At 35.8% G+C, this 21,795-nt stretch overlaps 1 protein-coding gene across 1 annotated transcript in view; it reads left to right on the top strand.

The window, feature by feature from the left end:
* Positions 1 to 21,795, top strand: part of NAA35 (N-alpha-acetyltransferase 35, NatC auxiliary subunit) — an 89,201-nt gene that overhangs the window by 10,977 nt on the left and 56,429 nt on the right. Inside the window, exons 4-8 of the mRNA XM_079926081.1 lie at positions 942 to 1,056; positions 2,153 to 2,227; positions 4,523 to 4,690; positions 21,418 to 21,484; positions 21,564 to 21,607. Of these exons, the coding sequence (XP_079782207.1) occupies positions 942 to 1,056; positions 2,153 to 2,227; positions 4,523 to 4,690; positions 21,418 to 21,484; positions 21,564 to 21,607 (469 nt within the window). The remainder of the gene's footprint in view (positions 1 to 941; positions 1,057 to 2,152; positions 2,228 to 4,522; positions 4,691 to 21,417; positions 21,485 to 21,563; positions 21,608 to 21,795) is intronic.

The following is a 21,795-nucleotide window of genomic DNA, read 5'->3' as shown; positions in this document are numbered from 1 at the left end:
TTTTTTGTTGTTGTTGAGTTGTATGAGCTGTTTATGTATTTTGGAAATTAAGCCCTTGTTGGTTGCATCATTTACAAATATTTTCTCCCATTCTGTAAGTTGTCTTTTCATTTTGTTTATGGTTTATTTTGCTGTGCAAAAGCTTCTAAGTTTGATTAGGTCCGATTTGTTTATTTTTCTTGATGTCTTACTGCTGCTGCTTTTCTGAGAGAAATGATTTAATGTAACAAGGTAGGTGCCTTTATTTTCCTGGTAATCTAATGGCTTAGACTAAGCAAAATAGGAAGTCAGTAGCTTGATGGACAATCACTTTCTTTTAGGCTTTTCTTTTCTCATATCTCAAAGATATACTAACTAATCAGTCCACACTACATCACAACTATCTGCTTCTGTGGCTAATAAGCCACAAACACCAGACCATCAAAATTTCTGGATTTTATTTTTTTCTTATGTAATTGCCAAAACTTTGGGCATTATAGATGGTAACATGGCAGGTTTTTAGACTTTCAAGATGTAAAGAAAATGAAAAAAATCTAAAAGTTACATTTGATAATGATTATTCCAAACATAACTTTCTAAGTGTTAAATAGTTAGAGAAAATTATTTAAAGAAGGCAAAATGAAATCCATTGTAGATCAGTTGATCTCTTTTTTTTCAAAAACTTCTAACTTTTTGAAGGAAGAACTAAAACAACTTTGGTTTTAATTCTTTTCTTGCCTCATAGTACATGTAAAATAATTTGAGTGACAAGTACATGGAAGAATTTTTATGTTAAAGGAAGATTATCTAATTGAAGTAGAAGTGATAGCAAGTTGGAAAGACCAAATACATAAAATAGGGTAGTTATTTAAAGTACTGTAATAATTTTTGTACCATTGTAGGAATCTAAGTAAGCTTATTAGTTCATAAACAATTTGTAGAGTCAATTTTTTTATTTGCAGATTTGGTCTTTTTGAAGCTATGTCTGCCATTGAAATGATGGATCCCAAGATGGATGCTGGCATGATTGGAAACCAAGTTAATCGAAAAGTTCTCAATTTTGAACAATCTATCAAGGTAGTCACCATTGTGCCGTTTGTGTTTTCTTTTATTGTTTGTTATTCATATGTTAAAACATTTTGATTAATAATGGAAATTAAACTTAGTATGTTAAAGTGTAATTTTCTTAAATGTCTCTCAGGTATGTAAACAAGCGTTGGTTATCTTTCTCTTTCCATTGAAATTTTTATTGTTTAATGTCTCCATTAAAAGCTTGCTCTAAATTTGTGTCTGTACGCACTTTTTAAGTTAATTTTTGAAAGCATTTGAGTATGTATTCACATACCTGGGTAATTGGCTTAGGGATTAAATTTTATGTATTAATATATTAAGTAAAATGCTTGTGGTAGTGAACTAGCTGTTTAACTCAATGAGAATTGATTTAGAAGTTCATTCATAGTTGCCTCAGAGTTTAATTTTTGCATATTTTGTGAAGAAAGATTTGCTAAGTAAGTGGATAGTGTTAAAAAAAATTATGAGTAGTATAGTTAATTAGTTTAAGGGAAATGTTTAAAACATTTTTTTTCTTTGTAAGTAGTTTTATTTTCTTTGTGAGTAGTTTCAGTTTATTAAAATGCTTCATACTTATTAATGTTTAAAACTAATTTGAACTGTGCTTTTAAAATGCTTGTTGGTTTGACTCTATTTATTTATTTATTTATTTATTTCTGGTGGTACGTGGGCCTCTCACTGTTGGGGCCTCTCACTGTTGTGGCCTCTCCCGTCGAGGAGCACAGGCTCCAGACGCGCAGGCCCAGCGGCCATGGCTCACAGGCCCAGCTGCTCCGCGGCATGTGGGATCTTCCCGGACCGGGGCACGAACCCGTGTCCCCTGCATCAGCAGGCAGACTCTCAACCACTGAGCCACCAGGGAAGCACTGACTCTCTTTTTTTATAAAGGCCTTTATTCTGTTTCAAATTCGAGAGGCTTTGATTTTTCATATTGAAGACCCATTAAGATACATTATTTTTAAGAATACAGAGTTAATTTGGCACCTTAGTTTTATCAGATGATAAGATAGTTTCCTTAGAATTGATATTTTAAAATATTTACTGTACATAGTAGCCATACATATTTTAAAAATTTATATGTCATATTTCTCCTTCTTTTTAGGATGGCACCATTAAAATTAAAGACCTCACCTTGCCTGAATTGATAGGGATAATGGATACATGTTTTTGCTGTTTGGTAAGAGTTAAGATAACATGTTGGTTAATTTAAAAACTGTGACTTACTTGAATTTCAGTTTGAAAGTATATACAACAACATTGAATATGAAATATATGTAATGCTTGGCCTAGTAAGATGTACATAAGATTAGTAGGCCAAGTTATGCTGTAGGAAACAGCATTTTATCTTTTCATCTGGGTGATTTTAGGTTCTCATTTTCTGGAAGGATATTTTCTTTCCAAGGAAGATAATAATATATAGGCATTATCCAAAGTACCCTTTTTATTCTCAAGCTACCCAGGGAAACAAATCTGAAATTAGGAGGTTCCATTAATAAGCATGAAATTAAACCAAAGACAATTTTGGATTGGCTTTGGATACGTTTTTTTCCTAATCTAAGGTATATTGAAGTAAACTGACCATTTTCTACTATGAAGAAAATTTTTTAGTGATTTATATATATATATGCTGAATAGGTTGTCTTCCCTGGATCATGTGGTTTAATTGTGGGAAAATTCTCATTTGTACAGCCCTTTTTTCTGCCCCCTTCTTTCTGACTGTCCCTTTCTTTTTTAAACTTGATATTAAATCATTGTCCTTAGAAATAATATAAAATTTCTTCATTTGTGCATCTAGTAAAATACTCATTGATTGCCCGTGTGTATGAAATACTTTTGTTATGTATTTTTTGTGTGTATTTTTCACTTAGGTCTTTTTTTTAAAAAATAAGTTTATTTATTTATTTTTGGCTGCATTGGGTCTTCTTTACTGCGTGCGGGCTTTCTCTAGTTATGGCGAGCGGGGGCTGTTCTTCATTGCAGTGCATGGTCTTCTCATCGTGGTGGCTTCTCTTGTTGCAGAACACGGGCTCTAGGCGTGTGGGCGTCAGTAGTTGTGGCATGTGTGCTCAGTAGTTGTGGCTCGCAGGCTCTAGAAGGCAGACTCAGTAGTTGTGGCTCACGGGCTCTAGAGGGCAGGCTCAGTAGTTGTGACGCATGGGCTTAGTTGCTCCGCAGCATGTGGGATCTTCCTGGACCAGGGCTTGAACCCATGTCCCCTGCATTGGCAGGCAGATTCTTAACCACTGTGCCACCAGGGAAGTCCCTCACTTAGGTCTTACATCAGCTCTGCGAGCTATCTGGTACCACTCTTTATCTATTTGCCTAGGGTTACTTTGCTAGTAGGGGGCATAACCAGAATCCTGATCCTGATTCTTCTTCCTCCAAAGCTGTCTGTTTCTCTCAGAGATGTTTTTATTACTCTTTAGCCATTTACTGTCCTAGTGGAATAGGATAAAAGGAGGCAAGGAGGAGAATTTTTGTCAAAGTTGAGGAACAATTCTATGAGACTCGGGGCTGTATCTAAGTTTGAACTTTAATAGGCAGATGGTTTTCAGTCTGGAAAGTCTTCTGCACACTAGTAACGCAAAATACACATCTTAATTGGAGCAGTTTTCATGTGCTTTTCTCATTCTGTAATGTAGCATTTTTTATTTTGCTCTATTGCAGAATTCTTGGACTTAGTGTAAGTTATAACTAAATAAACTTGGACAAATTATTTACACTCTCTGACTATTTCTTTATATGTAAGATGAGAAAAATACCGCCTTCCTCAAAGTGTTAGGAAAAAATGAGATAAGATATATGAAAATACCTAGCATAGTACTTAGATGTCATGATTACTCAGTTTTGGCTGCTGTTCTTCTAGCTTCTAGCACATGGCACTTGCCTCATGGTAGTCACTCAAAATAGTGTTGCCTGATTATTTTTGTGTTTTAGAAAGATCCCTCTGAGTGGGGGTACTGAAGTAGAGGTGGGAGGCAGGGAAATAGTTGCATAGTTTCTTGTAGTAATCTAGGTAAGATGTGATGCACTTGACTGGGTTAGTAATAGTTGGGATGAAAAAGAAGAGTTGAATGAGTGGCTAAGAACCGGGTTAGCTATAAAGTTGTGAATTCCTTAATTTCATAGGTTTTTATTGACTGCTTTGTAGAACTGATAGCTTTTGGATGTGATGTAAGGAGGCCCTGTAATTTCATTAATCTCCGAATATTTGCAACAATTATATAAAAGAATGCTTCCCATATCTATTACTTTAAGGTAATCATGTTTTTAATTCTTGAAAGACTTTAGTTAATGAAAGTGAATTCTAACTGTACTTTGTCTTTTCTGACCTTCCTTTTAATCATCTTTTAAATCTTGTGATTAATCATATTTATTTGGGCCTGTGGCACTCTGGCCTTTGACTGTTGGATCAGACTTTTCAGACTCTGTGTATCACCTTAAACATGTGTGTTCTTTTATTTCTTTATAGATAACATGGTTAGAAGGCCATTCCTTGGCACAGACAGTATTTACGTGCCTTTACATTCATAATCCAGACTTTATAGAAGATCCTGCCATGAAAGCTTTTGCTCTGGGTATCTTGAAAATCTGTGACATTGCAAGGGAAAAAGTAAATAAAGCTGCTGTTTTTGAAGAGGTAAGCTTTTGTAATACAAAAATTCCTGAAGCTCATTGACTGCCTTATTCACTGTGAAGTATTTAAATGATTGTGTGATATGTATTTTTTTGTCAACATTTATAGTTAAAAATAGTTTTTTAAAGTAATATGCTGTTGATGTTTACAAATATATTGGCTAAAACAATCCAGTTTTCTCCAAGAAAGAGAAATCTTCATCTTAATGTGTGTTCATCTTAATGTGTGTTCCTTTTGTCAGTACCATTTATTGAATATCCGTTACGTACAGACGTACTTTATTTTGGATGTTGTGGGGATTCACAAAGAAAATAGAAGAGATAGCCTCGTCCCTCAGGTCTCTTATAAATTATAACACGGAAGTTAATCTCAGTCTTTGGATAAGAGGGAGCTAAGGAAAACAAAGTTATGAAGAATAATTTAGAATATAAACGTTTTCTTCCACTTAGTAATAAGTACCTCAGCCTGAGGAAGTGTTGTGCATTTTAGACATAGAAAGATTTTTTCTCCTTATCATAAAAAAAAGATTTCAGATACTGATATTTTAAGGGGAGATGTGATAGCATTTGAAACTATTGATAAGTAATTATTTTTGTTAAATTCTTTCCTTTGTTGAAACTGGTTTTATTTTTCACACTGTTACTGATACAGAATAAATATCTTAGGCTTCAGCAATGGTTCAGTGTAAAGCTTTTCTAAATTTATATTATGTATATGAGAATAATGAAATATATGCCTAATGTGATTTTCACATTTGAATGTGTAGCTTATGAGTTGTTTTTGAAATACTGTGTCCTTCTTATATACTCATTGGTTATTTAGCTACATATTTGAATTGATATGGATATCATGGAAAGTCTTATCCATTTGGATGGAATTTTTTAAAAGATTAGTTTGAGTTAAAAAGTGAGAAGAGTCATACAAATTATTTTAAGTACATTCTCAAAGTATACCCAAAAAGACATAAAAAATCAGTGGGACAGAAAAAGGATTTTTTTTACCAAATAGTACTGGAACAATTAGTTAGTACCCTTGAAAATTACTTCATCAGCATTTTACATCTGCCTTAGTCCATTTAGGCTGCCATGACAGCATACCATAGACTGGGTAGCTTATAAACAATAATTTATTTCCCATAGTCTGGAAGCTAAGAAGTGTAAGATCAAGGCAACAGCAGATTTGGTGCCTGGTGAGGGCCTGCTTCCTGGTTCATCTTTGCACTGTGGCCTCACATGGCAGAAGGAGGGGTGGGGAGCTCTCTGGAGTCTCTTTTATAAGAACACTAATGCCATGTATGAGGGCCCCAGCCTCATGACCTGATCACCTCCTAAAGGCTCCATCTCCCAGTACCATCACATTGAAGGTTAGGTTTCAACATATAAAATTTGATGGGACACATTCAGTCTGTTTATTGCAGTTGATATGTCTTAAGTCTCGATCTATAGGTTCCCCCTCTTTTTTATTTTTTTTTAAGCCTTGTGACTTTTTGTTAAACAACTCTGTGCGTTCCTTCCAAAGGCCTCACCTCCAAATAACTATCACATTGGGCATTAGAATTTCACATATGAATTTGGGAGTTGGGGGGGACACAAACATTCAGTTTATAACAACATCAAAGTGAATTGTAGATAGAAAAAATATTTCAGGTGTAAAAAGTTATTTAAAAATCGGAAGACAGTTTACGGAAATAAAATGACCATTAAACATAAGATGCTTAACCTCACTTTAGAAATGCAAATTAAAACTGTGAGACACCATGTTCTACCTGTAACAGGCACTCACATGCTCTGTGTGTGTGTGTAGGATATGAATAGTCATTGTTTCCCTCTTTTTAATCTTTAAAAAAAAGTTTATTTGGAAATATTTTCCAAATAATAGCAGTTACAGTAACTGCATAAAGAACACCCAGATTCACCTGCTATTAACCTATTATCTCATTTGTTTTTTCAGTTTTTCTCTCATGCATGTATGTATATATGTATTTTTTTTCTGAATCATTGCAGAGTAAGTTGTGTACATTATGATCTTCTTCCCTGAGACACATCAGTATGCACCTTGTAAGGAAAACGGCACTCTCATACACAACTACAGCACAATTATCAACCTCAGTAAATCTATAATACCAATCCATTACCCATGTTCCATTTCTATCAGTTGACTCAGTAATGTCCTTATCTTTCCCTACGGTATGGGATCCAGTCTAGGATCATGTCCTTCATTTAGCTGCATATCTCTTTAGTGTCCTTTAATCTACAACAGTTCCTTATCCTTTTGTCTCTAATGACAGTGATATTTTTGGAAAATGCAGCCCTCTCCTACTTTCCCTTTTTTAATAGAATGTTCCTCACTTGGGGTTTGTCTGTTCTTTCTTCACGATTAGATTTGTATTATGCAGTACTGGCTGGCATATGATGTGAGTGATGTTGTATCCTTCTTATGGTATCACATCTGAAGCATACAGTGTCCATCTGCCCCTCAATGGTGATGTGATTTTATCTCCCCATCAAAGCGTTTTCTGATTGCTATATGGTTACTTTAAAAAATTTTTTATTTTACTGAAGTATAGTTGATTTACATTGTTTTTGTTTTTGTTTTGCGGTACGTGGGCCTCTCACTGTTGTGGGCTTTCCCGTTGTGGAGCACAGGCTCCGGATGCGCAGGCCCAGCGGCCATGGCCCATGGGCCCAGCTGCTCCGCGGCACGTGGGATCCTCCCGGACCGGGGCACGAACCCGTGTCCCCTGCATCGGCAGGTGGACTCTCAACCACTGTGCCACCAGGGAAGCCCGCAACTCTAGTTTTTTGAGGAACCTCCATACTGTTTTCCATAGTGGCTGTACCAGTTTACATTCCCATATGGTTACTATATCTAACCTTGCATACATAATAAGCAATCTGTAGGGAAACACTTTAAGATCATATAAATACCCTGCTCATTAAAGTCTCTCCCTGTATATTTAGTATCCATTCATGATACTTGCTTGGATTAATCTAGACTGTGTTGGCTGCAAAATGATGATTTTGAACTCTAGCACTTCCTCCACATTTATTAGTTAGGACAGGATTCCATTATAAGCAAGATTCGTACATTTTTTGATGGGAGTGTAAATTCATACAACTTTTTAAAAGAGCAGTTTGGTAATATCTGTGACTTAAAATGCATGTCTTGTTTCAGCAGTTTCACTTTTAGGAATTTAGCCTATAAATATATTTGTGCTTATCCCCAAAGGTCTACGTACAAGGACATTAATTGTAGTAACTAAAGTCTGGAAGCTAATGTCCATCAGTAGGAGACTCATTAAATGACACTACATTCATGCAGCCAAGTAAGTGCTGTGTAACCTTTACAAAGGAGGAGGTAGGCTTACTTACACAGATGAGATTAGATCTCCAAATTAATGTAAAATAAGTCAGGTGTAGAAAAGCATGAGTAGCTTGCTACTGTTTTTGTTTTCTTTTTTCTAAAGAGATAGGTAGTTAAATCTTCATACACAAGAAGATAACTAGGGTATTTGAGGGTCAGGGTATATACTTGTTTTTACTATTGGAATTTTTATTATATGCATGTATTACTTTCTTTTTAAATAAACTAAAAAAATTTTTTTATGATAGAAGTAATCAATCAAATTTCTGTATAGTCTCTGGATGAAGAACTTACTAAGAGATGGGAGAAATCCTAAAGGAAAGGACTAATAGGAAGAAAACTGATAGAAAAAAGTCCTAGGAAAAATATAGACAACAAAATAATCAATTTTTATGTATTAAGATCCCATTCAAATAAAGCATAACACTAATACCTGAATGAATAAATGCGCAGTAAAATAAATAGCCCATTCATAGAGGAAGGTTATCAAATGGCCATAATATTTTAAAAATTTAGGCTCAGTGTAATCCAAGAAAAACAAAGTAATAATCAGTTCACTTTTCATCTACAAAGTTTTTAAAATGAGAATATTCAATGTTGGTAAGGATGCAATATGTTGGAACATTTTTTTTTTTTAATAGTGGGGGGTATGCATTAGCATAGCTGTTTAGGAAAACAGTTTAGCAGTGTATATATCAAGAGTCTTAAACATATTGACACCATTTAAACTACTTAGTTCACCTTTAGAACTCAGCCTTAAAGAAATTATTAGAAATGTGGATGCTTTATACCCAAATACATTAATCAGTGTTTTTAACAGTGAAAATTGGTATCAATCAAAATGCCACCATTAGTGTTATGGTTGAAATAAATTATGGTTAATTTATTACACATAATTGATTACGTGTAATGAATATATAGTGATGACAAAGTAATATCATGGAAAAAGGCATACTTTAAAAGATTAAGAAGGCAGCACACAATGTAATCAATTATGTAAAAATAAAGAAAACTGAAAAGAAACATAAGTTAGCTCCTAGGCTGGAAAGATGATATTTTTCCTGTTTTGCTAAACTTTTCAGATTTTCCAGATAAATTTGTCTCAGTTTTAATAATTAAAAAAAAAATTGATCTAGTAAAATCCTTAAGAGGCCTGGTGATGAATAAATAAGAGCGACTTAAATAATTTGCTTGTTTGAAATGGATGCTTCAGAAGTTCCTAAATGATTATGTATTTTGTCTCTGCTTTGTTTTTACTCCTGAACTGGAGACGTTTTCAGTTGCCTAAAGATGTTTCTTTCTCGATATCTTGCTCACGTGCAAATGGGGACCACAGTTCCATCAGGTGGCTTTTCCTCTTGGATTCTGTATCTTGTAAAATGGTGTCTTTAGTGTTATCTTTGATTACTTTTTTTAACCTCCAACATCCAGATCCTTTTACCTTGCAAGTGTCTTGAATCTGGGCACTGTTTTTCCTTCCCTCTCATTGTTCCTGCTTTAGTTCATGCCTCTGTCAGCTTTAGGTTAGGGTCCTGTGAGAGTTTCTGAACTCTACTTTCTGGCCTAGTCTTTTCCCTCTAGTCCATTCTCCACTTGACCATCAGTTATCTTCTTAAAGGTAATCTGGTCATGTTCAGTTTTGCTATTTGAAAGTTTTCACTAGGGTGTGTATTTTAATAAAAGTAATAATACTTGTACATAGTATACAAAATCAAATAGCCCACAAGACTTACAATGAAAAAATAATAGTGCTCTGCTCTTTCCTTATCCATTCATAATAATATTCAATTATTTTACCCTTTTTCTACTATCTGCTTCTGTGTTTCTGTATAATAGGCTTGTATTCTAGTTTCTGGGTTTAAGGGTTTATCAGTTTTTAACTATAGTATAGCAGCACATTTTTAGCATATGTTTAGCATTCATACATTACCTCCTCCTCACTTCAAATAGTAATTCACTTTGTGGTTAAATCATTCAATTCTAACATTATTGTGATTGTATATATATTAATGACAGATGAGCCAGAGTAGTGTATGCTTTTTTTTTCCTCATACAAATTTTTTTTTCTTGATGGTAATAACTACCTCTTCTTTTTGGTTTGCTTAGTTTTATGTGTACTTTTCCTTAATTCTTCCTTTCCCATTATTATTAAACACATCAGGTAATCCGTATATTTCATCGTGTAATAAACATCTATATCTATATATATCAGGTAATTTATAATTTTTGTTTTGAAATGCTCTTCTTGAAGTTCTTTGTTCTCTAGCTTCAGGCTGGGTCAGTTGCTTTCTAGGCCCACTGCACAGCTGTCATCCCAGGTTTCTCTGCACCATTCTCCTGGGAATTCCATTTCCCTCTCTTTTTGTTAGATCCCTAGTTACCTGGATCTTGTGCCTTTATTGTTCTTAGTTTATTACTTTGTGCAGTGTCTTCAGTTTCTTCGGGGAGACAGGGAGGGCATTTTTCTTTGAGACCTTGCATGTCTGAAAATGTCTTCCCTGCCCTCACACCTGATTGATAGTTTGGCTGTAATGGATTTCTAGGCTGGAAAATAACATCCTCAGCATTTTGAAGGCATTGTTCCACTGATTTGTAATCCCAGTGTTACCATCCTGATTCTTAATATGCGACTCATTTTTCTCTTTAGAAGCATTTAGGATTTCTCTTTTTAATGACCATACCTTAGATTAGTCTTTGAAACCCCTTAATGATCTTTGAAGTTTGAAGCATCCCATTCTTAGACCACCACCTCTGTTTCTAAATTACTTGTGTTCTGATTCCTAGAGTTCTTCACTCCTATTTGGACTTCAGTTTATTTATATCATTGCTTCATTGTTATTAACCTCTTGACCCTCTTTTCCAAATTTAAGTATCATCATCCTTTATTACAGTCATTCCCTTGCATATACTTTCAGCTCCCTTCCTCTCTTGCCTTGTTATACCTCAATTCTAGTTGAATCTAACCCTTTGCCTACCTGCACATCTCAGTGTGACTGGAAAAAAATGCATTTCCACTGATTGGTCCTACTACCATTTCATCACCAGTAACTGCATGTAGGCCCTCAGTGCTCCCTAGCAATCATTACATCTCCCTAGTTCATTCACTCCACTCCCCTCAAACTTCTAGCACTTTGACCATCCTCACTTGAAGCAAATGACCTGCCTTTCTATTGCACTGAATAAACGGAAGCAGTCTTCCCACCTACCTGCATATGTGACCTCTTTTCTGCTGCCCTTCTGTTATGTAGATGAACTTTCTCTGCTCCTAAGAGTGATCCCTTCTGCTTGCGCCTTAGATTCCATACTCAGTCTTATATTCAAAGACATTGGTCTACCAATTCTCACCTTTATCCCTTGAGTAATGAATTTGCTGCTCTACTGGATCATTCCTATCAGCATACAAACATGCTTTATTCATGTTACTCAATCTCAGAAATACCATTTCATGGCATAGTCTTGTCCTTCAGCTTCTGCCCATACCTCAGTTCTTCTTTTCAGCCAGTATGCTTAAGAGGTGTTCATACCCACTGTCCTCTTTTCTCTGTTGAATCCACTCCAGTCAGGCTTTGAACACGTGTTCCACCAAAATTGTGACATTATGGTCATCAAACATCTCAGTGTTGGTAAACCCAGTGGTTAATGTTTGGTCTTAAACTCGACCTATCAGAAGATTTTGACATAGCTGATCACTCCATCTTTGAAACAAATTATTTTCTGGTTTCTCATCTTACTGGTTGTTCTTGTTTGTCATCTCATTCTCTAAACCAGCAGTATCCAATAGGAATATAATGCAAGCCACATACATAATTTAAAATGTTCTAGTAACCATGGGTAAAGTTAATTTTAATAACATTTACTTAGCCCAATATATCTTAAATAATACTTCAATATATAATCAGTTTAAAAATATTAATGACCCTAGCTGCATAGGGTATCCTGTGTGGAGGATACCAATCCATGGTACTATCACATCTTTTTTATTTAATATTACTACCCACTTCTATGGAAAGCTGGGCAAGACACTAATTGTAGGGTATTATCTGCCTGCCACTGGACCTTAGAAGTGGGGGAAGAGACAATTTACAAAACAGGAAATGCATATGGCTTACAAAATTGTGGGAAAAGAATTTTTTTAAACAACTCACTAATGATCCAAAAATGCATGTTAAAACTAGATATCATTTTTTTGGCCTGTGAAATAAATGGGTATAAATTTGAGACAATCTGAAGCTTGCAACAGAGCAATAAAATGGACAGTTCTTTTTTTTTTTTTTTTTAATCTTTATTTATTTATTTGGCTGTGCCGGGTCTTAGTTGTGGCACGCAGGATCTTTTAGTTGTGACATGCGGGATCTAGTTCCCTGACCAGGGATCAAACCCGGTCCCCCTGCATTGGGAGCACAGAGTCTTAGTCACTGGACCACCAGGGAAGTCCCAAAATGGATACTTTTTTTCACTGTTGGAGAGAGAATAAATTAGTCCAGATATTTTGGGGAAAAAATATTAATGAAATATTTTGAATTCTTTTTTTTCTACTGAATATTCTCAATCTGGTATGTATTTTACACTTACAGCACATCCTAGTTTGAACTAGTCTCATTTCAAGTGCTCGGTAGTTATGTGGCGCACAGCTCTAAACATTGGTGTGACTCAGGCTCAGTTTTTACACTTCTTTATCTATACTCTTGATGATCTCATGCAGTTTCATATTTTTAAATTCTGTCTCTGCTAATGAGGCCAAATTTATATTCTTAACCTAGGCTTGTTCCCTAAATGTCATATTCATATATGCTGCTGCCTATTCTACATTCTCACTAGGATGTCATACATAACATTTCCAAAATGAAGCTGCTGGTTTTCCCCTTGCTTCCAACTTCTTTCTTCTGTAGTCTTCTCAATCTTAGCAAATGGAACTCCATTCTTCTAGTTGCGCAGACCAAAAACCTGGGCATCATCCTTAACTCTTCTCTTTCTCCCGTACCCTGCATCTAAACCCTCAGAAAGTCCTTGGCAAACTACAGCCTGCAGACCAGCCCTGCTGCCTGTGTCTTTTATGGTCCTTGAGCTAAGAATATTTTCTTTCCTTTTAAATGGTTACATTTATATAGTTATGTAAGTGCCTACTCAGTATTCTCTGTTTTGCCACTTGGTCTGCAAAGCATAAAATATATATAACCTGGCCCTTTAAGAAAAAATTTGCCTATCCTTAATCTGTACTATCTGTTTATTGATTTCATCAGCATACGCTGAACATTGTGGCAAGTGCTGGGAATAAAATGATAGGCATATCACTTTGCTGTGCACAGTGAGGATGGGAGTCTAAGAGCTCCTTTCTTAGACATCCAGCTTCTTATTCCTCTAGCCCCACATCTTTTTCTTTTTTTTTTTTAATTTATTTTATATTTGGCTGTGTTGGGTCTTTGTTGCTGCGCGCGGGCTTTCTCTAGTTGCAGCGAGCAGGGGCTACTTTTCGTTGCTGTGTGCAGGCTTCTCATTGCAGTGGCTTCTCTTTTTGTCCAATTACTTGGCATCTTCCAAAAATTGCCTTATGTGTCTTGAATGTTGTCTTCCATTCTGTCTTCCTTGTTCTTTGGAATTCAAAATTTTCATTCCTTTACTGATGATTTCAAGAGGAAATACCACATTTATCCAAAAGTCCATTGTTTCTACTGCCTACATGATAAAATTCAAAACCCTTAGAGTATCTCTTTTTATCATCTGGCCCCAATTTTATTACTCATTTTTTATTACTTCTTAATTTTTTAATTGAGTTATATGGCATATGACATTGTATAAGTTTAAGCAGTATGGCATATTAATTTGATTCATTTATATTGCAAAATGATTGCCATAGTAGCCTTAGCTAACACCTCTATTGTGTTACATAATTGTCATTTCTTCTAGTGTTGGGAACAATTAAAATGGAGTCTCTTAGCAAGTTTAATGTTTATAATAGTTTTGTTGTCTGTAATCACTGTACTGTATATTAGGTTTCTAGGACTTACTAATCTACTAGTTGCAAGTCTGTACCCTTAAACAACATCTCCCCAGTTCCCCCACACCTAGCCCCTGGTAAACACCATTTTACTGTTTGCTTTTACGATTTTGGTTTTTTTAGATTCCACATATGAGAGAGATCATACAGTGTTTGTCTTTCTCTGTCTTACTTAGCATAATGTCCTCAGGGTCCATTAATGTTGCTGCAAATGGCAGAATTTCCTTTTTTTCTTATGGCTGCATATTATTCATTGTATAAATATACATCTTCTTTATCCATTCATTCATTGATGGACACTTAGGTTGTTTCCATACCTTGGCTTTTGTGAATAATGCTGCAATAAACATTAGAGTGCATGTCTCTTTGGTTACCTGTTTTCATTTCCTTTGGATATACATATACCCATTAATGGGATTGCTGGATTGGATGGTAGTTCTAATTTTAATTTTTTGAGTAACCTCCATACTGTTCTCTGCAGTGATTGAACCAGTTTACAGTCCCACTAACAGTGCACAAGGGTTACTTTTTCTCCACATCCTAGCCAGCATTTGTTATCCCTTGCCTTTTTGATGATCACCATTCTTATGGGTGTGAGGTGATACTTCATTGTGGTATTTATTACAGGCGTACCTTGGAGATATTGTAGGTATGGTTCCAGGCCACCACAATAAAGCAAATATTGGGATAAAATGAGTCACACGATTTTTTTGGTTTCCCAGTGCATGTTAAAGTTATATTTACTATAGTGTAGTCTATTAAGTGAAACAGCATTATGTCTAAAAAAACAATGTACATACCTTAATTAAAAAATACCTTATTGCTAAAAAATGCTAACCATCATCTGACAATGCAGGGTTGCTACAAACCTTCAATTTGTTTTTTAAAAAATGCAGTATCTGCAAAGTGAAATAAAGTAAAATACAGTAAAATAAGGTATGCCTGTATACCTTTTTCTTCTCCCCTGGCATTTTATTCTTCAGCTGGTCCTATATGTTATTCTCTTTCATTATCCCATGCTTGTGCACAGGATGTTGCTTCTGACCCCTTGGCCTTTTCTCTTTTCCTTACCCTTTTAGGGCAGAGTCTTACTTATCTATAAACTTGTATCCCAATCTCCTGACTTCCCCAGACTTCAGTTTTGTTCTCTGTTGTTCTTTAGCATGTTCTTCTGTCATAGCTAGTGTCTGTACATGCTGGTTTGCATAGAGCAGTCCTGCCTGACACCTTTTGTCCTGGTGTAATTATTATAGCATTCCCTCTTACTCTTAGTAGTATACTGCTTGAGTATGGATGTGATGTTTGGAGGTACTGCTTCATTTTGTGAACATGAAGTGACAGATGTAAAAATCTAAAAGCTTAGGATAGTGGAGCCAAAAGAAAGATTACTTTCTAATGTTCATGTTATTTGGCATGCTGTAAATCTGTATCACTTAAGTCACTTAAGTTGGACTTTTCTCTTACTTGCAGCCGAGCATATTTCTAATACAACAGTAAATAAATGAAACTATAAAAGTTCTTGGCTTGTCTGGCAAAGAGTAAACACTATTATCCATTTGATGTATATCTTTCCAAGTGTTTTTTATGATATGTACCCGTGTGTATTTTACTTAACATGATGGAATTATGTAGACTGTTTGCAACTTGCATTTTCCCACAGAGTATAGAGAACAGATTTTTGCACATACCAGCACATGTAGGTAGATCTACCTCATTGTTTTTATTTGCATTGCATCGTGTTGAGAATACAGATTTTGAAGAACTATTTCTGGCATGAATCATCAAAGGATGCTCAAACTAGTAGACAAAAGTGTAATGAGACACAGGATTTGTACCTAGCCTCAATGTATCATCCCACAAGACATTTATTAATTACAAAAGGGAAAATGATAAGTTTACAGTGTAGACACTTAGTATCTTAGCCAAGTGGCCAGAATTAACCACCAGTAACGGGATAAGTCAACACCATGTGTCTCCAGATTCAGCGATCTAAGAAGGACATAACATCACTTCTGTGGTATTCAGGTCAAATATCCTATCAAATATTAAATTGATTTGAATTTCGGAAAAATATAAGACAAACCCATATTGAGGGACATACACAAAATAACTTTGGCTTGTACTGTTCTAAAATGTCAGGGCATGAAAGACAAGGACAAAAGAAATGTTCCAGGTTAAAGAGACGTCAGTTTCCTGATTTGATAATTGTACTGTGGTTTTGTAAGAGAATGATTTTTGTTTTTATAAAATCACACTGACATTTACAGATAAAGGGGTATCATAGTCTGCAACCTAGTCTCAAAGGTTTCAGGGAAGAAAAATAGAGAATTATAATGTAAATGTGGTTTAATGTTATCATTTGGGTGAAGGCAATATGGGACTTCTCTTTACTATTTTTGTAATCTGAATTTTTTTCAGAATAAAAGTTAGAAAAGCCTCTGGGGAGTGAGACCACATAAGTTTGTGTTCTTACTCTGTCGCTTACTAGCTCTGTGGTTTTTCAGAATTTAAACGTCCTATGCCTCAGTTTCCTCATTTATAAAATGTAGTTTATAAAAGTACCCACCTTAGAGCATTATTGTGAGGATTAACAAATTAACAAGTAAAATGTTTAGAACAGTGCCTGGCACCTGACAAGCACTTAATAACATTAGCTGCTATTAGTAGTTGTAGGAGCAGCAGCAGCAGTAGTATTCCACTGTATGTACAATAAATTACAAGCCACTTACTAGTGGACATTTAAATTGTTTCAAGTCCTAATCTGAATTATCTGTGCTCATGTTTTACCCTTACTTGTACCCTTACTAGGTTACCCAGCATCTGGTCTGTGGTAGGTACTCAAATTTTAGTTGAATGAATCAGATTATTTTAGGAGACCCTGAAATATTTATGCAAAGTATTTTATCTGTGAAATGAATGTTTAAAGCAGTAATAAATCACAACTAATACATTGTGACTATTAAGTTTTAGAAGGGATTGAAACAGTTTTACTTATTTAGAATATTAGTACAATCAAGATTACTGCTTTGGTGAAATCACATTCAATTCTGATATTGGGTGTTCTGTTACAGTTATGATTGTAAGTATTTACTATTCTAAATTTCTTTGCAAGGCTGCATTGTTTTAAATGCTGTGTTTTATAGAATGCTAAATATCCCTTATAATTTTCTGCAGTTATATCTTGGTAGTATTGTAAAGATATTGTAGAGTACAAGTGAAGAACATGGGCTTTATCTGTCAAAACATTTTCTGTCCCTGGGATAATAAGCTCTGTATTTGCAGTGATAGTATTTTACCATTGTATCCCTGGTGTTTAGCCTATACCAGCCATCATAGGGTGCTCAGAAAATGATTTGTCCATTGCTCAGAAATGGACAAAATTTTTTCCCTACTAATTACTCACCTCTAAAATCTTGATATCAAGCTATCAAACTATATCAAAGGATACCAAACTATCCTTTGATCCATACCACTTACTTGGATTCCCCTATTCCTTCTGTCCTTTAGTGCCACAGAGACCTCCAATTCATAGGTGCTGTCGCTTTAGTTTTCTCTGTTACTTTCCTCACGTTCTCATTTCCATGGCCCAGTTAGTGCTAAAATTGCTTTCTTGCACCCAAACAACAGAAGGCAGCTGGGGAAAATTCACATCTGTGTGTCTGTTCTCACTTTAATTTTAGGACTGCAAGTCTCAGATGGGCACTCAACACTAGAGACAATCCTATCCTACAACACTTCCGTAGCAAACTTGCTTTTCTAGTCTCTAAGGTAACTTTTCCCCATCTGTTACTTCTCAGACCTCCAGTGCCAACTCTCACTGTCAGCTTGCTTTCTACCATAATGGGATATTAGATACAGTCAGATGTAATTAGAAGTATCCCATCTTCTTATTATCACAAATGCTAACCTGTTATGGTATCCACACACTCTGTTGTTGTTAAAACGAAAGTATCCCTGTGACATTCTAAGCTCTCAGCCCCTCCACTGTGTTCTAGATTCCCTCCCCTCTAGCCTACTGCAGTTAGTATCCCTTTCTTTGTATTGTGTTGCTGCTGCATCCTTCGCTACTAGATTATTCTTACTGGCATATAAACATGTTTTTACATGACTTAATTTAAAACCAAAACACCGCAGTTCCCTTGATGCCATGGCTCCTTATATCTACAGTCTCATTTCTCTGCTGCCCTATATGTACCAAAAACTCCTTGAATGAGCTGTTAATATTATTTTACTTTCTCTTTCATTCTCTTCTCACCCACACCAATTGGGCATTCTTCTACCACTACAGAAACTGCTTTTAGCAAGCTCCTTAATGATATCCGTCTTGCTAAATCCAGTGTTCTCACTCCTCCCTCTTCAGCCTGTCGGCTTCATTAGACTCAACTGACCACTTTTTGAAATACTTTCTTCTTATCTTCCTATTATGACAATCTGTTGGATTTCTTTCTTTCTCACTGGTTAGTCCATTTCCTGTGCTTGCTCCTGTAGATCTGCAGTTCTCTTGGGCTCTCTCTGGGTTGATTTCCTCTAGTTCTGTGGCTTTTAATACCAACTATAAGCTGATGAAGTCCAAATTGATATCTCTAATCCTGATTTCCTCCTCTGACTTTCAGACTCAAGCAAGTGCCTTCCTGAAATCTTCCCTTGGATGACCAAAGGAATTACAAACTTAATATAGTTAAAATTGTATTCCATTTCTGCCCTTAAACCTGCTCCTCCCAAACTGCCCCATCTGAGTAAATGGCATCATAATTTACCAGTTGCTCAGACCGAAAACCCTTGATTATACTACAGTTTACCTCATATTCAGTTCTTCAGCACATCATGTTGGCTTTACCTTTTAAATATATCCTGATTTCAACAACTTCTCATCATTTCTGGTTATGGTATCAGTCCCGTTCACCATCAGCTCCTGCTTGGACTGTTGGGGTGGTATCCAGTATCTGGTCTCTCTGGGTTTACTTTGATTTTTGTCCTCCTTAAGTCCAGAGAGTTTCAGTAGTGATATTTTAATGGCAGCATCTGTTGACATAACTCTTCTGCTTCAGACCTCCAATGACTTAGATTAAGTTCTTGTTACTGAGGTTTGTATTTATTACACAGACCTGTGATAATCTCCCAGATGAATGCTTTTCCTTAGACTCTTCTTGGCAAACTTAAGGGTCCACAGATAGGGCTTACAGGTTGCTTTTTTTTTTCTCCTGTTTTGTTTTTTCTACACAGTGTTGGGCTACTTAATTTTTAAAAACTTGGTAACATTAAAAAGTCTGATGATTTTACATTAAATTAGGTTTTTGTTCTGAAAACCTAGGAGACTGTACCAAACTAGTGCTGTATTCATTCATGACCATAAGAGGGTAAGCAGCGGCCTACTTCCTTTAGATGACATGTATGTTCTCTCATTTGCCACAGTCTCCACCACTCCTCAGTGTAACTTGTAACCAGCCTGATGTTCTTAGTAAGGTTAACGGCCAAATGGCCCCTGCCCTGAAGTAGCTCATCATTCCTTCAACAAATAGGTTTGAATAGTACTCTGTGCCAAGCACTATTCTAAGCCCTAGAGATAAAGCATGAATACAACAAAGCCCTGAGCTCAGAGATTATGCATTCCTTGGGACAAATAGTCAGTGTGTAAGTAAACAAATTACATATATAATGTCAGGTGGTGACAAGTTCTATGAAGAAAAGTAAAGTAGGGAAAGGGGATATAAAGTGGTGGAGGGTGCTATTTTAGAGAGAATGCACAGGGTATACCCTCGTATGAGAAATTGACATTGAAACAGAGGCTGGAATATAGTAAGGGATGGAGCTTTGTAAATCTTTTGAAGAAAATCAGTTTGGGGAGGGGGTTTCAGTGGGTACAGAGGTCCTGAGAAGAGTATGTGTTTGATATGCTTGAAGGACAACAAGAAGGCCTGTGTGATTGCAGTGCAGTGAACATGGAGATGAGTGGTAGGTAGGAAATGGGGTTGGAGAGGGAGACCAGGGCCACATGGTGGAGGGCCTTAGAGGCCATGGGGGAATTTGGGATTTTACTGTGAGGAAGAAAATTCCTGAAAAGTTTTGAGTAGAAAGTGACATGAAATGGCTTATCTTAAAACAATCCCTTTGGCCTTTGGTGGTGAATAAATTATATAGCAGACAGTTGTGGAAGGTGGGGGACCTGTCTGGAGACAGTTATAGAAGTGAGAGATGGTGGATCCTTGAACTGGAGATAGCTGTGAAAGGAGTCGGACTTGGTGATTAGAATTTGAAGATAGATCCTACAGTGTTTTCTGATGGATCTGATACGGGTTTCAGGAAAACAAGATGACTTGAAATGCAGGTTTTCAGCCTGAGTAATGGGATGGGGGTGCCTTTTAGCAATGTGGTAAACACTATGAGAGTTCCTATTTAGACATGTATAATTTGAGAATCCTGTTTGATGTCCAAGTAGAGATAGAGTATAAACTTCATCTGGAGCGTAAGTTTATAGCTCTGTATTACAGCCTGAGACTTTTGAAAGACCCAGTCCTGTGAGGCATACAATTCTCCTGAGTTCTTTCAGACTAGAGACATTGTTTGTACTTCTTTCTGTTTGTCAGATATAGTACCTGACATGAATTGCATGCTTACTGAATGTTTTTGTTAAGAGTCCAGAAATTTCACTATGGTTCTGGCCACTGCTGTGAATATCTGTTATTTCATTATATTAGGCTTTTATATACATTTTTATAAGAATCGTAATATGGCAGAAACACTCCTTTAGTAGAACTTCTAACTTCTTAGCTGAAATCAGCCAGATATTATTAAACTCTTCATAGTGAATCCAGCAAACCACTTAATTTGCTAATATCCCAGCATTGTTTTAAATGATTTTGGGAGTGGGAATCCATGTATGAATCATTTGTTTTCTTTACCATGGGCAGAAGCGGGAATGTGGTTTTGCTGTCACTGAGTAATTCTGTTTGAGAAGACTTAACCTTTTAGCCTAACAGTGTGTAAAATGACATATAATAAGTTTTGAAGAGTCTTGTTTAAATTTTGCAAATAGTAATTATTACATATTTATTGTTCACCTGTGAATGTGAGAATTCTTTGTAAGTGGGAATTATTTGTGATATTATCATAAGCATTATTTTGCAAATGAACATATTAAATGCAAGTATGTTTAAATAGCCTAAGGACAGCAATTGAAATTAAGGGGACAGAGACAACATTAGAATGTGGTGTTTTAATGGTGTGCCTGTAAAGATAGCTTGGATGTATGATAGCAATATTTAGGGTGACATTCCATTACTGTTTTCTTATTAGCAAATAGTGATTTTGTAAGAGAAATATAATGAAAGATTTTGCTACTGTTCAAGGGCCTAATTATTGCTTTTCTGTATAGGAAGATTTTCAGTCAATGACTTATGGATTTAAAATGGCCAACAGTGTGACAGATCTTCGAGTTACAGGTAAAACCATTTATAAATATAATTCACAAATTTTACATTTGGATTTGTTTCCTTTTAAAATCATTGTCTCTCTTTCTAGGCATGCTAAAAGATGTGGAGGATGACATGCAAAGAAGAGTAAAGGTATATATTTTTTTCTCGTTTCTTTGGTGTAGGATATTTATATTCTTCTAAATGTCAGGTTAACTTTAGCTAATTACAAATAGCTAGTGTAGGTAGAACCACCAACTTTCTTTATATATGCTGTACCGTTTTTTGGTAATGAATTAGAACACTGCTAGAGGGGTTTCTGGTGAAGTAGTGTTACTTTC

The sequence above is a fragment of the Stenella coeruleoalba genome (genome assembly GCF_951394435.1).
Source record: "Stenella coeruleoalba genome assembly, chromosome: 7".
Taxonomy (NCBI): Eukaryota; Metazoa; Chordata; class Mammalia; order Artiodactyla; family Delphinidae; genus Stenella; species Stenella coeruleoalba.
This window is presented reverse-complemented; position numbering and strand designations above follow the sequence as displayed.